Source organism: Genypterus blacodes, unplaced genomic scaffold (genome assembly GCF_046128005.1).
Source record: "Genypterus blacodes isolate CSIRO-AG114 ecotype Tasmania unplaced genomic scaffold, CSIRO-AGI_Gbla_v1 ptg000129l_1, whole genome shotgun sequence".
In the NCBI taxonomy this organism is placed as follows: domain Eukaryota; kingdom Metazoa; phylum Chordata; class Actinopteri; order Ophidiiformes; family Ophidiidae; genus Genypterus; species Genypterus blacodes.
Genome location: NW_027466931.1, coordinates 1160365 through 1178747, shown reverse-complemented (window position 1 = coordinate 1178747; position 18383 = coordinate 1160365). Strand labels below are relative to the sequence as shown.

At 39.3% G+C, this 18383-nt stretch overlaps 4 protein-coding genes across 4 annotated transcripts in view; 1 reads left to right on the top strand and 3 right to left on the bottom strand.

The window, feature by feature from the left end:
* Positions 1 to 6697: 6697 nt before the first annotated feature.
* Positions 6698 to 18383, bottom strand: part of LOC143010559 (butyrophilin subfamily 1 member A1-like) — a 95477-nt gene continuing 83791 nt past the window's right edge. Inside the window, exon 12 of the mRNA XM_076162936.1 lies at positions 6698 to 6973. Coding sequence (XP_076019051.1) covers positions 6935 to 6973 — 39 coding nt within the window. The 3' untranslated portion in view covers positions 6698 to 6934. The remainder of the gene's footprint in view (positions 6974 to 18383) is intronic.
* LOC143010582 (uncharacterized) lies at positions 7892 to 11335 on the bottom strand. The gene is made up of 7 exons (XM_076162958.1): positions 11210 to 11335; positions 10548 to 10613; positions 9418 to 10055; positions 8805 to 8913; positions 8413 to 8598; positions 8243 to 8279; positions 7892 to 8100 (listed from the first exon to the last, which is right to left on the bottom strand). The coding sequence occupies exons 1-7, from the start codon at positions 11333 to 11335 to the stop codon at positions 7892 to 7894; spliced, it is 1371 nt and encodes a 456-aa protein (XP_076019073.1).
* LOC143010581 (butyrophilin-like protein 10) lies at positions 11335 to 13683 on the bottom strand. The gene is made up of 5 exons (XM_076162957.1): positions 13475 to 13683; positions 12637 to 12978; positions 12242 to 12529; positions 11481 to 11594; positions 11335 to 11363 (listed from the first exon to the last, which is right to left on the bottom strand). The coding sequence occupies exons 1-5, from the start codon at positions 13671 to 13673 to the stop codon at positions 11335 to 11337; spliced, it is 972 nt and encodes a 323-aa protein (XP_076019072.1). The 5' UTR covers positions 13674 to 13683.
* On the top strand, positions 14705 to 16999 carry LOC143010580 (Fc receptor-like B). Its single transcript, XM_076162956.1, has 6 exons — positions 14705 to 14738; positions 15476 to 15535; positions 15869 to 16126; positions 16473 to 16718; positions 16823 to 16925; positions 16996 to 16999. Exons 1-6 carry the CDS (start codon positions 14714 to 14716, stop codon positions 16997 to 16999), a joined length of 696 nt encoding a protein of 231 aa, XP_076019071.1. The 5' UTR covers positions 14705 to 14713.

Here is an 18383-nt window from a genome sequence, read left to right as displayed (position 1 = left end):
GCCTGACGTCCCCTGCAGAGAATGAATCAGTTGATAAGTTCTTGGCGGCCTTTTATATCCCAAATGACCTCAGAGGGCGTAGGTCATCATTTGACCAATGCTGCCTCATCACGGGAAGATCACTGACTGGAGTAAAAGTAATACAACACCAACGCAATATCCAAATATCATTCAAATAACCTTCATTAAGACTAAAATACTCAAAAGTACTTGTGATCATATACTTGTTAACGAAATAAAATTGGAGTGATATACCTACCAGATACAGAGTACGAGGAGGAGAGCTGAGACCTGCCTCTTGCCTCCATGCTGACCGACTTGATTTTTGTGTGTTCTGTCTCTGTCTTCATTTGAGGAGGAGCTAAAGTTTGGCATAGGTCACAGTGTCAATCATCATGATATCTCAATGATATTCATATTATTTAATTTTCATTGATAGTATGTTGTACATTTTTGTAAAGCTGTTTTTTTTAAATCTTTCTCTTTCACTCATGTAAAGCCTTTAATGGCTTAAAGGCTTTACATGACTCCTCCCACCGGGGGGCGCTCCAATATAACTTCTATTTGCCAGTACTCCTCTGGCAGTCTGGGTCTTTGTTTTAGAGAAACTTGAAGTCGGATTCCATTTTATCTTTTCCTTCTAATCTTGGTGATTATCATTAAAAAAGACAATAATAATTCATCATCTTTGGATTTCCTCCTGCATCCTTTTGTTCTCCTCCTTCAGATGATTCTAGTTGGCTTCCATTACAATCATCTCTCTCTCTTTTTGTGCCATGTTGGACATCATCTCTCTTTGTGTTGCAGCTGTTGCAGCTGTTGCAGTTCCTGAGCTCTTACTTCAGATGTTTCCAACTGCATGAGACAAACACAGACGACATCTCAGATATACTGGCAGATGATTCTACCGGGCCTGGTTCCAAAGTTATGTCAGGTGGATTGATGTTTCATTTGGTGCATAAATAGTGAGGTCACATGTTTGATTGCATTAAACTAATTATTCATGAGAAACAGTAAGGATCTAAAAAAAATAAAACATTCCACATGTACAGTAGATACACTTGATGTGTAACATGTCAATGCAGTACAAAGTTACAAACATACAATGTTATGAAAATTTATTTGAGAATTGTGTTTGAGCAAACAAGAGAGAGCAGAGGAATTGAATTGCTTAAGCTACTATAAAGTATTTGACTAAAACTAAGATTAGTATTCGCTACATCAAAACAGCTCAAGAGTTTTCTTTGAATTCTCAGGAGGCTACATTAAATCTTTATTCTCATAACATTTAGACTTTTCCGCTAAATATTCTGTCTTTATTCTGGCCCTAACACTCGGCCATGGCATTGAAATGTCTAATAATTGTAATAATGGTACTCACACAGGGCGATGCAGCGAGCTGTGACCTCCATGCTGTCTGGCTGCTGACTGAACATGCTGGGTGATTTAAATATAAAGCAGATCAGACCTTCCTCTTCCTCTTCCTCTTCCTCTTCCTGTGCTGCCTTTTTGTGGAGAAGATGTCAGGTATTTGAGTTGTACTTCTGCAAATTTTCAATCAAGTTCAGGCCATCAGCAGTGGGTGGAGTCTAAGAGAAGCAGAATAAGGGAAACCCGCACACGCACACACACACACACACACACACACACACACACACACACACACACACACACATATTCTCACTGTGGCTCAGGTGCTGCCCTCTGCAGTCAGTAAATCAGTAAAACATCCCTGAACTTGGTTGCCACGGTGACACAACACAGTGTTTATTGTTGCATTGTATATTCTGCTTCAACAGCTTCAAAGACAAATGCATAGAAAGTTAATTAAAACATGAGCAACATAACACACCAATATTAGTTTAGTTTAGTTTAGTTTAGTTTAGTTTAGTTTAGTTTAGTTTAGTTTAGTTTAGTTATCAAATATCAACAGTGTGTAAATCCTGACAGGAAATTCAGAGCGTCTCAGTTAAACATTAAGAGAATCAAATAATGATAATGATCTGATAGTAAACTATTTTATTTGAGGACTTTGGACTCTTAATCAGAGCTTTCATTTTCACTGAGGTGAGCCGACAATCACACACACACATGCAGCAGGTACGTGTTCTTTACTGAAAGCAACAGATTCTTAGTTTTAACTGGTTATCAAAGTGACATATGTGTGAGTTCCTATACTCCTTTACATGAGATTTAAAGAATGATATAAACAGTCGTAAAAAAAGTTCGTAGCATTTCATTGTCTCAAGAGTTTTGAGTTGAGCTATCACTAATTTGTGGTGTTTTATTTCTTTTTTCAGAATCCTGGCATTGTTCCCCTCAAAGGCAACATGTTAACATGTGAGGACAGGAAATGCACATACATCACACACAGAGACACACTGTTTAGCAGCATCATGGCATCTCTTTTCTGATTTACCTGCATGATACTAAAGGATTCTTGGAAATAGTTGTTTGGCATTTGTCTGTCATTCTGTCAGTCTTTCACTAATGGCTCTGTCTGTATGGCATTTATCAGGTTATTGATGATCGTCCCTCCACACAGTAAAATGTTATAGTCCAGTCATTGCTCTGTTATTGAGTAAACTCCTGTTGTTGAAACGCCACCATCAGGTTGATTGATGTTTATTTTTTGTCATAATCAGTGTCCATCTCCACTTTTTGAGGAAAAGCCTCTCCCACTTGTATTTGGTGGCAAATTATGTAAAAACAGAAAGATCGTTTAAATCAATCTTGGTTCAAATATTGTGACAACTGACCCAAAAATCAGAATGGTGGAAAATCTAGTTGGGTGGAAATGAACCTATACTGTATGGGTCGATGTCGAAAGCCCCAAGGAATCCAGGAAAAACAACACTTTAGATTAATGGTTCAAATGCAGTAGACCAAAATGTAAAAGTGAATATTGCAGCGCCACCATCTGATCTGTGAAGATCTCTTCTTCACAGATTTTTCAATAAACAGCTGACAAACCAACACAGGTGAAAATAAAACATCCTTATAGGAAGTAACTACCAGCAACTTCACACAAATGAATTATTTGTGTTAACTTGTAGAAAGTGTCTTACAGGTGCTGCTGTGTGCTTTATCATTTCAGCTGGTGTGATTTATTTGATTGTTGGCGTGTGTGTGGGCGTTGCTGGCTTGGTGGCTGGCTGTGTGTGCATATGCAAGCGTAAGTAGCACATCACTGTCATATGCAGTATGTACGCAGTGATGCATTTCAGTGTACAATCCTTGGTTTTCCATTTTCTTTCACCATGTAACTGACATCTGTCTGTCTGCCTGTCTAAATGTAATCATGTCCTCAAATGGGTTATGTTTCAGAAATGAATTAAAATGAATGAATATGTGTTGTTAGAAAATATAAATATAATTTTATTTACCTTTATGTTGTGCTTCTTTTTCTTCAGGCAAAAGACAGCCGGGTTCAGATGAGACGACAGGTCTAAATTCTAGACTGAAAGAGCTTAAATCTACCCTCATAAGAGATAGAGATCGCATCTCACGTGAACTGGAGGAGAGAGAGCGCCAGGTGGAAGAGAACAAGACTAAGCTTGAGTCAGTGGAAAGTGAAATTACAGAGAGAATAAGGGAGAATAGAATAGACACAGCACAGGATTTATTAAAGCGCAAACAAGAGCTGAGCAGTGAAAACAACATCCTGACCCAGTGGAGAGTAGAAATGGAGCTCCAGCACCTAAAAATGGAGAAACGTGTGGAGACAGTGGAGGAATTGATTGTCGAGTGCAGCGGTCAAATCGCCCACTAGCAGCAGATCTCCAAACATTACTGCCTGATTCCAATAAGCCTGATCAAGAATCCATAACATTTTGTTGTAAGAAGCGCACCACACCCATTTGTAATCACTGCATTTTGTTTTTCTTCTCCAAAATGTTTCCTGTATCATTTTTGTCACATAGCATGTTTTGATCAAGCTAGACAAATGTTTTATCTTTGTTTTTTTTATATAATTTGCTGTGGCCGTGGCTTCTGTTTAAATAAATCTTTATTAAAGAACACGTTGAACATAGCAATGAGCAATTATGGGAAAATCTTGATTGTTGTTAACCGAAATAATAAAGAAAGTTATGAAATGAAAATTGTTTCTTTATTAAACCCAGAGTCTCTTTGGAGTTTCAGCTTCCTTAATATTCTTTGGTCTCATTAAATCAAAAATGTTAAATACTAAACAGATTTAAGTCAAATTAAACAATTGCGTTAACTAGTACTATTATACTGTGGTACAGTACGATGGCATTGCGTGGGACAATGTTTATTAACATACTTAAGTTCTTTACTGTAGTACTAGAAGACTATTACATTAGATATTACATATTACTACATTACTGCTTTATATACTGTACAGCTACTCTTGTACTATGCTATATACTATGGTAATATAGAACACTGACACACTATGATATAGTGTGTAGTAGTCCAGTGTCATAAGTATAGCACTACAGTAATACTGGACACTATAGGGCCACAGTACTGTTACTGTGCTATGCTCTATTATTCTATTGTTTCACTAGTATAGTACACTGACACACTGTAATAAAGTGCATAGTAATACCATGAAGTAACGATAAACCTAAAGAAAAAACTATACTGCAGTACAACTACACTATTACTGTTCAATGTACCATAGGAGAATTTAACAATGTATCATTCCATAACATAGTACGAAAATATTTTGATGTGGCTTGTTAATTTTTTTATATTGTCATTGTTATATTTTTGGTTGTTGCTTTTTGTCTGTGATATGGTAAAAATCTGCAGTTGACCTTGATGTGTCCCAGTCTGTCATGGTGACTGCAGCGGCTGGTTCATTTCTGTGGTGCAGTGAAATGTTTCTGTCAATAAAATAAAACAAGGAGCCAACCTCTGTAGCCATGGAAATTATTTATCAAGCCACAATACAGCGGGAAGTCCACAGGTCGATCTGAATAAACCTGTGACACGATTCAAAGTGAAACTAAGACAGAATCACTTTGGAATCATGAATCAGCACTGAACAAGTAATTAAGTAGTTAATTAAAAGTCAATTTTGTGGATGTGGTTTCTGTGATGCATCTTTGTTTCATGCAGTGTGTCAGGGATGGCAGGGATGGCAGTAGTCGAGTGGGTAGAGCCCTGCTTAGGAACCGGAGGGTTGCCGGTTTGAGTCCCTGCCGAGGTGCCCCTGAGCAAGGCACCGAACCCTCAATTGCTCCCCCCTCTGCGAAGGGTGGTAATGTAATGTAATGTAATGTAATGCTGCAGCTCATCTCAAAATACACAAATACACAACACAAGAACACAAACACAGAAGTTTAGCAAAGATACAGACGACAAATACACAAACCTCCCCCTTACTAAGAAAACTTTAAAGAAACATTTCTGAGAAGAGAGAGAGAGATAAAAATAAAATGACTTTGGAACATGGAACATTTGTGTTAAATGTAGATTTTGAGACCATGATTCAAGTTTTTCTACAAATAAACGTGTGGTTATGTTACATTTACTCAAATAAAGCGTCTAAGTATCTTCATGTCTTCAATGCTGAGTAAAAAAACGTACAACTAGTGTTTCACCTGCAGGTAGAAACAGGAAGTAGCTGCAGCAGGTGCTTCCTCTCCACTCAGCTTATTGTGATGAAGATGGGGGAACACACAATTGTTGATATCCTGTGATATCAACAATTGTAGCAATTAGCACAATGTGAGATATTTTATGTACTCAGAAAATTAGCATATTTCCACAGACAAAGGAAAATCATGACAGTGACCGGCATATAACATTAAAAATACTTTACATTGCTTCCTCCATTATGACATCATCATAGTTTTTTTTTCTCTCCGGAACATCGAGTCGCAGAAACAGAAACGGAAACTCCTCTATTATTAAATCTACATTTGAGCTTAAGGGCAGAAGAAGGTCTCGTCCTGGCATCATGAGACTCACCTTTAGCTCTGTCTCTGTCCACGAGTCCCAGTATGATGGTGGACAGGAAGTAAGGCGCTCCCACAACCTGGTGACAAATCAGTCTGGAGACCCCCAAGAAGTGAGCTGGAGCAGGATCTGAATCTGAACCTTGTGCTGGAATAGAATAGCTAGATGATAATCACCACATCACCACTATCATGAATACCAAAATATGCAGTTAGCATTTGCAAGAATTGAGAAAATAGCTACGATGACTGCTGCTCCATCACAGGAAACACAGGACTCTCCAGGATCACAGAACCAGCAGTAGCTCAGTCTGCTGGGTCGCCAGCTGGGAAACGGAGCGTCGCCGGTTCGAATCCCCTGTGTGGACCAAGCAAGCAGACTGGTAGCTGGTGAGTTGCCAGTTTACCTCCAGAGCACTGCCAAGGTGCACATGAGCAAGGCACCAAGCCCCCACCTCCTCCATGAGCGCCGAAAAAATGGCTGCCCTGCACCCCCTCTGAAATGCATGTGTTTGTGTGTGTGATATGTAAGAGGGGGTGCAAGATAAATTTCAATTGCATGTAATTTGTGCTTGAATTGCTGCAAAATGATGAATAAAAACTTAATCTTAATCTTTATCTGTCGAAATGTATCACAAGAAGACTAGAACAGCTAAGAAAGGAAAAGGAAAAATGGCTGATGAACAGAGGGAAGTGGGGTCAGAGGATGAATGTGAGATGTTCGACTGGAAATCTAAAGAATACAGTTTGGAGAAAATCAAATCCTTCTTCCAAGAGTCAATTCAAGATTAACTGATGAGAAAAAGAGAGGAGGTTTCACTCTACTTCCACTGTACAACTTTATCAACTGAGTAATAAACTGTAAAATCGTTAATTTTGTACATTTTTATTCAGTATTACCATAAAAACAGACAGAAAGCATTCGAGGCACTAGTGACAAATTAAGTCAACAACAGTAAAAACACACTCATCATTTTTAGTATTTTAAGCAGCATTCAGCATTATGGATCTATTATCTGTTGTTCCCTCATGGCCATTTCCTGGTGGAAAACAAAAGCAAACAAACATTCAGGTTAGTTAAACATCTCATGTGACAGCTCAGACTGATGATGTAATGGTTGGTGTCAGATGATGTCAGACCTCTCCAGCTGCACTCTTGATGATGACCTTTATAGAGCTCTTAAAGGGCCAGGGATCCTGATTGCTCCACACCAGGTCTCCAGCTTTCTGGCATCCAGAATCTGAAGCCCAAATCTGTTAAAGTCAAAGATCACAAACTTAAATCAACATTCCTGTTCAGGTTTTCATGCTGAATGAAGGAATATAAATGGAAAGAACGAGTTGAGCAAAAGGTTCGGTAAAATCGAAAGATGCAACAAACACATTGAGCTATCGAGTAACACTCACAGTGACGCTGCATCCAGGCTTGAGAGCGTGCTGCTTATAAAACCTGTACCTGATGAAATTTTTGCCATCAATCTCGATCAACACATTGCATCTAAGCAACTGTTTTACCTGCGTGTTCAAAAATGGATAAAAGAGAGGAAGAGATGAAGAATGGATGACAAATCAGTTTATGAGACCAGAGGAGAGTGAGAATGTGGAGAGACAGGAGATGTTTGGAAACACCAGCATGGAATCTTCAAACCATGGAGGTCATTTACTCTGTGATCAGAAGTAATGAGAGTATAAATATATCTTTTAAACTTAGACCTAGACACACTTTTTTGTCATTCAACCTATATATAAAGTGTACATTTGAACAATATAATGTTGCAATTGGCTCACCAGATAGTTACTTAAAGCATAGAAAGCAAAAAAACATGAATAATATAGATATAAATATATACTGTACTAAAATACATATAAACATTTTAGCTTTTTGAATACTTTGCTATGCTACTACTATTGCTACCTATAGATTGCATAGAATAAACTGAATTATCTGTGTTTATTCATCATGGCCAGGAACAGCTTTCCTCGCAGTGCTTTGCTTCTCTGATGGCACAGTTCAGGTTGGATCTTGCTGATCTAAGTGCCTTTGTGTCACCAGATTTAAAAGCAGAGTTCCGTGCCTTCAGCATTGCATGTACCGCGTTGGTCATCCAGGGTTTCTGGTTGGCGCGTGTGGTGATGTACTGGTGACATAGACATCCTCCATACAGAACTGGATGTATGCAGACACAGACATAGCATACTCCTCCACATTAGTGTGATGGTTGTCTGTTGTAGCCTTAAAAATGTTAAGTCAGTGCATTCAAAGCAGTCAGCTGAAGTGCTGACATAGCTCATTCAGACCACACTCTCACCTGCTTCACCGTGGGTTTGCCTCTGGTGAGCAGGGGCCTGTATGCAGGGATAAGCATAACAGAGAGATGGTCTGAGGAGCCAAGGTGAGGGCGAGGAGCAGCTTTGAATGCTTTTTGGATTTTACTGTAGGCCAGGTCCAGTGTGTTTATGCCTCTGGTTGCAAATCCACATGCTGATGGAAGTGAGGGAGGACTGTCTTCGTATTTGCCTGATTGAAGTCCCCTGCAACAATGACAACACCCTCCGGATGTGTATTTTGCAAGTCACTGACGTTTTGGTAGAGAACACTCAGGGCTTCCTTAGTATTGCACTGGGTGGGATGTAAACTGCCGTGATGGTGACAGTAGTAAATTCCCTGGGTAGGTAAAAGGGACTGCATTTTAAAGTCAAAATCTCCAGGTCTGGAAAGCAATGACTTGCGTCCACCAATCCATTATTACACCAGTTGTTATTAATGTATATGCACACAATTCCCTGGGATTTAACACTGAGAGTGCAGCTCCTGTCCAACTGTAATGTTGTTAATATCAGTAAGAGCTCAAATACTCAGCACTGCATTACCTCAGCAGAAATGTTCCTGAGACGAACATATTTGCCTTTCAGGTCGACCTCCGCCACAGTGATGATGCCTTTAGACTTGTTAGGGCTGCTGCTGCTGCTGCTGTACACACTGGAAGAAGTTGACAGAGTCAGAAGTGTTAGAGAGGAGGAGGTCACTGTGACTGTGATCAGAGGTCACAGTGACCCTGCTGGGTGGAGAGCTGAGTGACAGACAGCAATGGAACCACAATTGGCACTCAAGAGCTGAAGTAAGAACTCTGAACTACTGAAGATTGATTCAGTGCAACTTGATTTAGCTGCAAAAACTGAAACTACCTTCACCTCAAATGTGTCGTTACAAAAAGTTTCCTTTAGGTGTTTTGTGCTTTCATGTCAGTGTTTGTGTAAATGTGACCTTTATTGGTGAAGTTCTGGTCCAGTGTAGAGCCCTATCCCCTCCCTATCCCCTCAGTAGCCCTTCCAGTTGCCAGTACTACAGTGCCACCCAGTGGACATTCTTGGTTTTTATTTCAGGGAAGCTTTAAGTTCGCTTCATCAGGCTTTTCCTTTTTTGCTTTTAATTTTAGTGATCGTTTATATTTCAAACTCATCAAAAAAGACAATAATTTAGCACCTTTTGACTTCCTCCAGCAGTTGTAGATTCTCCTCCTTCAGATGATTCATGGTGGATTCGAATACAGTCATCTCTCTCTCTCTTTGTTCCATGCCTGACTTCATTGTTGTCATCTCTCTCTCTCTCTGTTCCATGTCTGACTTCATTGTTGTCATCTTTCTCTCTCTTTGTTCCATGTCTGACTTCATTGTTGTCATCTTTCTCTCTCTTTGGTCCATGTCTGACTTCATTGTTGTCATCTTTCTCTCTCTTTGGTCCATGTCTGACTTCATTGTTGTCATCTCTCTCTCTCTTTGTTCCATGCCTGACTTCATTGTTGTCACCTCTCTCTCTCTTTGTTCCATGTCTGACTTCATTGTTGTCATCTTTCTCTCTCTTTGTTCCATGTCTGACTTCATTGTTGTCATCTTTCTCTCTCTTTGGTCCATGTCTGACTTCATTGTTGTCATCTTTCTCTCTCTTTGGTCCATGCCTGACTTCATTGTTGTCATCTCTCTCTCTCTTTGTTCCATGCCTGACTTCATTGTTGTCACCTCTCTCTCTCTCTGTTCCATGTCTGACTTCATTGTTTTCATCTCTCTCTCTTTTTGTTGCAGCTGTTGTTGCAGTTCCTGAGCTCTTACTTCAGATGTTTCCAGCTGCAGGGAACAAACACAGAACACATCTCAGTGATGACATGATTCTACCAGGCCTGGTTCTAAAGTTATTGTCAGGTGGATTGATGTTTCATTTTGTGCATAAATAGTGAGGTCACATGTTTGATTGCATTCAACTAATTCATTCATGAGAAACAGTAAGGAATCTAATAAAACATTCCACATGTACAGTAAATACACTTGATGTGTAAGATGTCAATGCAGTACTTCAAAGTTACAAACTGCACACATTCATTTACCAACATGGAATAACTTCACTCAACAAGTTGCATTTCTGTTTTGAATGTGCAATAAACTAAAGATAAAGTAAAAATAACAGGTGATAAGAAAAAAGACCATAAGAAGAAACTGAAAACAAATATTAGTGGCTGGAAAACAAATGAAATCTTACATATGGCGGAGAACATGCAAAGAGGGAGAAATGAAGTAACACCTGAGCTAACAGAGCAGAAACACAAATGTAAAGAGAGGAACCTGAGTCTTTAGACGGTTTTCAGCTTCAGTCTTCTTCTGAAGCTCCTCCAGGAGCTCCTTCTTTGACTGTGAGAGAGGAGGACAGATGGAGAAGATGTAAAACTTAAGTGGACTTTCCTGCTCAATATGGTAGAGGAAGCAAATAGAAGAAAAGCCAGGGTTAAACCAATGCTGGCTGCCTTGGGTGGGGTGCCTTGCTCAAGGGCACCTCGGCATTGGCCTGGAGGCAACTCCCTGCCAATACAGACTTTTTGGCCCACAGGGGGTGCGAACCAGCCACCCTCCTGTTCCCAAGCAGAGTACCCTATGGACTGCGCCACTGCCGCCCCATTCTCATTAGATGTGCTGGGGGACATATGGAAGCTAATGGAAACACTGATGCTACACATTTGACTTTGACAACTTCAAAACAATTTCAGGTGTTGGTGCATAGCTGGTGATGGAGACTCAGTGAGTGCTGTGTTGGGCTGGAAAGGTTTTGAAAATCTATGAACAATAAGCAACATGAAGCAGAGACGAACATCACACTGAATGTAAACTTATACTAACTAAATATACTACTTTACTTATTGCTCAGTGATTATAAACCAATGATCAAAGGTACAATATGATCACTAATGGTACATTTAGTAAGATTTCTATATAAATCAATGTCTACTTACACGTTTGTCCTTTGTTTTGTTCTTCTTCAGGTCTTTCATTGGTAGGTTTCCTGTCTGACTTTGTCCTCCAGTCAGACGTTGAACCTCAGAGTCGAGCTTCTTTCCTTCATCAATTTCATCCTTCATCAATTCCTCCTGTGCTCCTTTTTGGTTTCTGTGTGAATTTGCACGAGATTTGCATCATTTATATTAAGCGATGAGATGTTTTATATGTAAGATGTTTGTGATTGAATGGAATGGCTTTTGATTATGAGATTAGTTTGTAACTTACTCCTTGGATTTTTGAGTTTCCACACAACAAAGGAAAGTAGAAGAGCAAACATGCCAACAGCCAAACCAATGCAGATGAAAACAGCAGGACACGACTGGACCATGAAGAAATCACCTGAAAGGAAAAAACACATTTACATGTAAACAACAATTCAGTGGGTCTTTATATTCAAAAGGGTTCATCTTGATGTTGCCACTATGAGGGACCCTCTGTCCTGCACCTCTTTGAGACAGCTTCATAGGCCACTTTTTCTAAATGAGTAGCCTCCTCCAAGCCAACAACCTGCTTGCCTGATCCTCTCCCGCTAAAATTGATTCTTTGTCAGGTGCTTTGGGCCTCTTTGCTAAATATTATAAAATCACTCTCCACTTGGGTTGTGCCTGCTGTTTTCAAAGCAGCTGTTATTAAACCTCTTTTAAAAAAATACAAAAATTTAGTCCCAGACATTAAACAACTATAGACCCATTTCTAATCTTACCTTCCTTTCCAAAATTCTTGAAAAGAAAATAGCACAGTCTCCTATTTGCAGGAGAGTGATTAGCAAACCCAGGTATAGTTCAGGGCTTAGATAGACATTCTTGGTCAGAGGTAGTGTGAGTGTAGTAAGAGGACGGGGCAGATTAGCTGATTCTCACTCTCCATCCTACCTTAATCCGCTCATTTTACATCCCATGTCTGTACTGATCACCTCTCTATATAGAATAGTTACAGACTTACAGTATGTCCATGAGCAAAAGAACATTGAGGAGATGTTTGCTCACCTGGAACGTGTATCTGTGTGTCTCTGGTCTGGTTGGTTTTGTTCTGTCGTAGTTTACATGTGAATGTGTTGCCGTGTTTGTTGTCCACAGTCACTGAGCTGCTGACATTATAGAGACCATCAGGACCTCTGAGCGTCTCTGTAGGTCCAGCAGAGACGATGTTTCCCTCAGCGTCCAACCACAGCATCTCAGGCTCTGGATACCAGCCTGCAGACTCACACTCTAACATCACTGCACTGCTGGATGTATCGATCCCTGATAACCTGATCAGAGGCGATGACACCACACCTAAAGATGATGAGGAAATGGAGAAATTCAACCCATAGATTTAAAGGACTTGCTGTACGCCAAGGAGAGTTTGAACAATTATGTGTGTGGTGTGTGTAGCTACTCACCAACAACAAGATCAACAAAAGTGTCTATTTTCAGTGTTGGTATGAAGCATCTGTATCTTCCCTCATCTGAGAGTTTTGCTTTGGAAATTTTCAATGAAATGTTCCCATGCTTCAGCTCATCCATGAACATTGACGCTCTTCCCATATACGATGGATGTTTTATGTCCAAAAGTTCCTCCTTTTCACGCCACACAAACACATATCTGGGTCTCATGTCTGGTTTGCTCCACTCCAACGTCAAGCCAGCTGAATCAGTGGCAGGTTCCAGAAGACACGGCAGAACGATGTCATCGCCAAGTTTTGCCACTATAGGCTGAGGTGGACCAATCAGCTGAGACTGACCTAGAAACAATAGGCTCAGTATGAGAGGACGTTCTGATTGGCTGGCTGCTGTCTTTGAGAATCATATACCAGGACAGCTCAGCACAGTTCTATCAACAGAATCACATCCCATAAGCAGGATCCTGCAAGTATGTTCTGTCTGCACCCAGTGGGATGTCCTTAGAACGTTTTGATAGTTGCTAAAACACCTCAGCTTGCTTTCCCTTAATGCAGTGGTTTTACTCTGAGCTCCCTCCTGCTGCTCATGCATGCACATTTTGGCCGCTTGTCTCTATGATCTCATGCTTTTTGTCTTTACCCAGCTAATCAAATAGTCCAGTAGCTACACTGAAAATGTACATCTACATGCACAGTGGATAGTGAGACTGTAGTGACATGCGCCAGTCAACATTTCCACCTGGATTTTACTTGTAGAAAATTAAAAAACTATGAATCTTCTGAATCTGGTAGCGTTTGCTCTGAACACTTGACCTGAGACAGTTTGTGTGTAAATTACCTCTACATGAAGGAAGGAGGGAAAGGTGGAAAACCAAAACACAAAAGCTTTCGAATTGAGTTTTTGAGAACAATCCGTGCAAGCGGTGAAGCATCCTGGAGTTCTGGAAATCAGCACAAAGCAGAAACATATTTGTCTCTCTAAACCTGTTTGAAAGATATAAAAGCCAAACATTTATGAGGTCACCTTCAAAGAGCATATGTACATAATGATTTATACTTTCACTTTCGTCACCAGCGGCTATAATCTCTCTACAGCAGCTGATATTTCATTTTAGAAGCATTTTAAAGTGACAGATTTGTTTAAGTTAACCTGAGAGTGCTGAATGGAATTCCAAAGTCTCAATTAAATCAACATAAAGCATATTAGCTGATAGTTCTCAGAGTGATCAAAATACAGATTACAGCAAGAGGCTGTGCAACATTAAAGAATGTAGCTTTGATTAAACACTCACACAGAAGCTTTCATCATAACTGTGGTTAAAATGAGATTTTAGGTGAAGCAGACGTAGAAACATTATTCAATCAACACGTACCTGCTGTCTCCTCATGAAACTCTGCAGCCATAATCGGTTAATCATTCATGGAGATAACATTCATTGCCCGCCCAGAACTGAAGCCTTATTATCATTGAACCATATGAACCATTGAACCACAATCAACAGGACCTTCAGTAAAGCAACTCAAACTCTCTGTGAAGATGGTGTAAATGTCACACCATAATGTCCTTCAATCAGTTTTCCCTTTTTGCTGCAGTGTGCATGATGCATATTGGATCTATAGTCTGGTTACTATTATTATCATGTTTATTATTATTTCTTCCAAGTAATATTTTGGGATTTGTGAGTGGGGCAAAGGAGAAAGTTGGTAAAAAGAACAAAGATTACAGAAGGGAGCAGAGAAAATAAAAATTCACTGAGCAGAATCACTGACTGAAATCTGATAATAATAATAAACAGCTAAAGCTGGCACACCAATGCAACCATAAACATGTTGCTGTACTTTTTACTGATATAAAATAATCCAATAACACATACAATATATAACATCTGTGTTGCCATAACAACTTGTGATTTTGAAGCATTTTTTTGAATACCCAAATAGAAGCAGATTCACCAGAGCCTGGCTTCTGCTGATGCATCTGCACCACATACAGTATAAGCAGGAAGAGGCGGGTCTTAGTCAATTTACAAATATCTATAATTCTGTCCAGTGCTCAGTCAGTCAGCAGACAACCAACATGGAGATCACAGCTATCACTCTGTGTAAGTATCAGGCTCTGGTTTCTGCTTTTTATTTTACACTGTATAAATAATTAAATCTAAGCAAAAATATCACTCAAAATTAAGCTGATCATGAAAACGAAAACACGAGTGTTTTCAAGAAAACCTTCCCCTTATCCCAGAAATGAATGTGTTCATATAGAATTCAAGATTAATTCAGAAAATAAAATTACCATGGCTGGGCAAGTTAACGCGTTACTATCGTGTTAACGCAGCACTAAATTAACGCCGACAATTATTTTATTGCGCCTTCACACAGCTTTTTTTATTTTATTTTTATTTTATTATTATTTTGAAAGTCCGTTGCTCAAAAGCTACACACTGTAGGCCGATTAGTGTTATGGAAGATATGTAATCGTTGCCCAAACCTAAAAATTACATTTTAGAATTTTGATGTATCACAGAACATCCATCAAATGTCAAGAGCGGCTACATTTAATTATTTCCTCTCTTATGTATAAAATGGCATAATGGTCCAATGTCTTATTATCTACATCATATGTAGTCATAGTGCATGTCTTTTTATGTCGTAAAAGTAGTGCGTTCCTGGTGATTTGAGTCAAATTTCACTATGGAATATGATTGGAACAAGAGTTTCTGAAGTAATAAATAAGACACAAATGATAAAAAAAGATGACCTAAATATACAGTAGAAATATGACTGAGCTCATCTGTTTAAAAAAGAATAATCATAATATATCTTCAATATGTCTCTGCAGTGATGCACACATTGATTGTGATTGCTGTACAAGTTCACTACTGTTTGGCTAAGAAAAGTGGTAAGTAGTGGTTAGTTCATCCAAAAGATAAACGATTTACTGTTACATCATCCTTCTGGCCAAGGCAAAAGCCAAATTGAGCAAAATCTTAAAATCTTCTGTCTGTTGTAAACTCTGTAAAATGTGTAGATTTTAATTTTTCACTATTGAACTTCAACATTGTCACATTTAGTAAATTCTATCCATAATTCTATTTTAGGTTATGTGAACATTGAGAGAAGAAACATACATACTGACATTGCACATATTGTAAAAACCTTTTCATCAAAGACATGGTTTTTAATTAAAGAATATTCATTTTAATCTTAAAATCTTCCTCTCTCTGTGATTCAGCAGTTTTTCCTCGTATCGATCCATCCAGACTGCAGATCTTTGAGTATGAGTCCGTCTCGTTTGCCTGTGAGGACTTGGTGGGGTCGGCTGGATGGAGCCATGTGAGGAATGCCAAGAAAGTTTTGAACGAGTGTTCTAAAGCTGGAGCTTCCACATTACGGTGTATAATTAAAGAAGCTTATGGCTCAGACAGTGGACACTACTGGTGTGAGACGAAAAACGGGGAAAGAAGCAAAACCATTAACATCACTGTCACTGGTAGGCATTTTAAGGACGGGAAGAGATTATTGTTTCCATTTCTGAAAATATAATTATGATTTATCAAAATCTCTACCCAAATCTGTTTAAATAATTTAGATCTTACCACCATATCTGTGTCCAGGTATAAAGATGGGAACTTGTCACTCATTAATATAACTGGTGAGGCTCCCCAGAGCTCTACTCTAGGACTCCTAATTTTATATTGGACACGGTGCCTCTACAGAATATTGCCCCCATATACAGATGATAACCAAATATACATCTTAATTTTTTTGCAGCTATGTTCTCTTCGTTTCATGATTGTACATAAAATGTCTGTCAATATCTTAAACACACTTTTCAGGTGGTGATGTGATCCTGGTGAGTCCAGTTCTGCCCATTGATGAAGGAGAAACTTTAACATTGCACTGCCAAAACAAAACAACTCCCTCCAGCATTTCAGCTCATTTCTATAAAGACGGCGTCCCCACCAGGTTCAGCCCTACAGGAGAGATGACCATCCAAAATGTGTCCCAGTCTGATGAAGGACTCTACAAGTGTAACATGTCTGGAAATGGAGAATCACCAGAGAGTCGACTGATCGTTACAGGTGAGATATGACCTTGCTTCCAAATGTTGACGTTGACTTATCACGTTAATGCTGCACTATAAGAGGATGGGTTTGGATTTTGGGTTTCTCTCATACTTTTACAGGGCGCAAAGTTGATGTCATTCATGCAGCAGTTCAATACTCCCCTGTCCTGTGGATCTTACTCTCTGTCTTTCTTGTGGCTCCACTCTTGATGCTGGTGGGACTGCTTCACTATCGAAACACAGAGGTACAGAACTCAAGACTAAAGAACTTGACTCACATGTTGATTATTCAGGTAATTAACGGGATAATGACTTTTTGGGGTTTTTCATTAGAGGCTGGTGCAGCTGATCCACCGCTGGCCGTGTATGCCATCGTCACAAGAGAGACAAGAGGTTCATCTTACTTTCATATCTTTGCTTTGATTCTATTCTCTTCTACGTTTGGCAAGCCAAATACTTTATTTCTATCAAATCATTTGAGATGCAGGATGATAATCGGCACCCTGTTTTGCTTCAGTCTCTGCGGAGGACGGCGTAGATGATGTTAACACAACTACCAATATATACGCTGTCATCTGCAAAGACAGGAAGGTTTATAGACATTATCGCAATTATTTTTGCCTTCCCTCACTGAACAGTAGAATGTAAGCAATTACATTACATGAATAGATTGTGTGCATTTGCTGAGTGTCGAAGCTGTTCACCATGTTTGACAGTTGCAGTGGTCACTGTGGTGTCGATATATTCAACACCTCTGTTTCTCATACTCTCGCTCACATTCTTTTTTTGAACATCCTGCAGATGCTGCTGATAATTTGGGCCTCGACATGAACCAGGCGAGAAAAGCACCAACAGAAAAATGTGAAGTGACTCTTTATTTACCCCGTTTCCCACAGATGACACTTGTCAATGTCAATGTTCATTCTGCTACAGGATTGTATAGTGACGGTTTTGTGTTGCTCATAAAGTGTCTCTTTCCTTCAGATGATGAACCCCTGCCTTGTTTTGTTTACTCCACCATATCTTTTAGTGAGACTCCACAAAACAGTCCACATGGTTAGTGTGCAACTGAGACACAACTGGGCCATTGTTTATTCACAAATATTTACATACAATATTTTCCTCACTTTGATGGGTTAAAGCCACTTTTTCTGTTTCTACTCACCCTGAAATGAACGATGTGTTAAGTTGATATTGTGTGTTGTGGGTTGCTCTGGGTCACCTAGAGGAGCATCATTTCATCAACCTGTGATGTTTAGGAGTAGTTTCTTTATATTTACTTATTTTCCAAAATGCTATATTGAGAATTTTTGTATTTTTTTAAGGAGAACCAGAAATTTCAAACTTGCCGGTGTCACCAAACCCTGCAGCAGCCCCAAATCCACCGTCACCAGATGAGGACATTCTGTACTCCAGCATCAAGAAGGTCAGACTGAGAGGAATTCTGCGTCCATTCATTTGATTACATTTACTCTTATCTAATGGAGGCTAATGTCAATTAATATGTAAGCAAAACTGGAAGAACCATTTCATTCATTACTCACCTTTGTGAAGTACTATCATTGTCTTGTAATTTTTCACAGGTGGTTTGCAATTTAAAAAAATAACGTAAAACACAGAACAAGATGCCCCGATTTATAAAGTATTATCTTTGTGCAATCTCATTGTTTTTATTTGTATA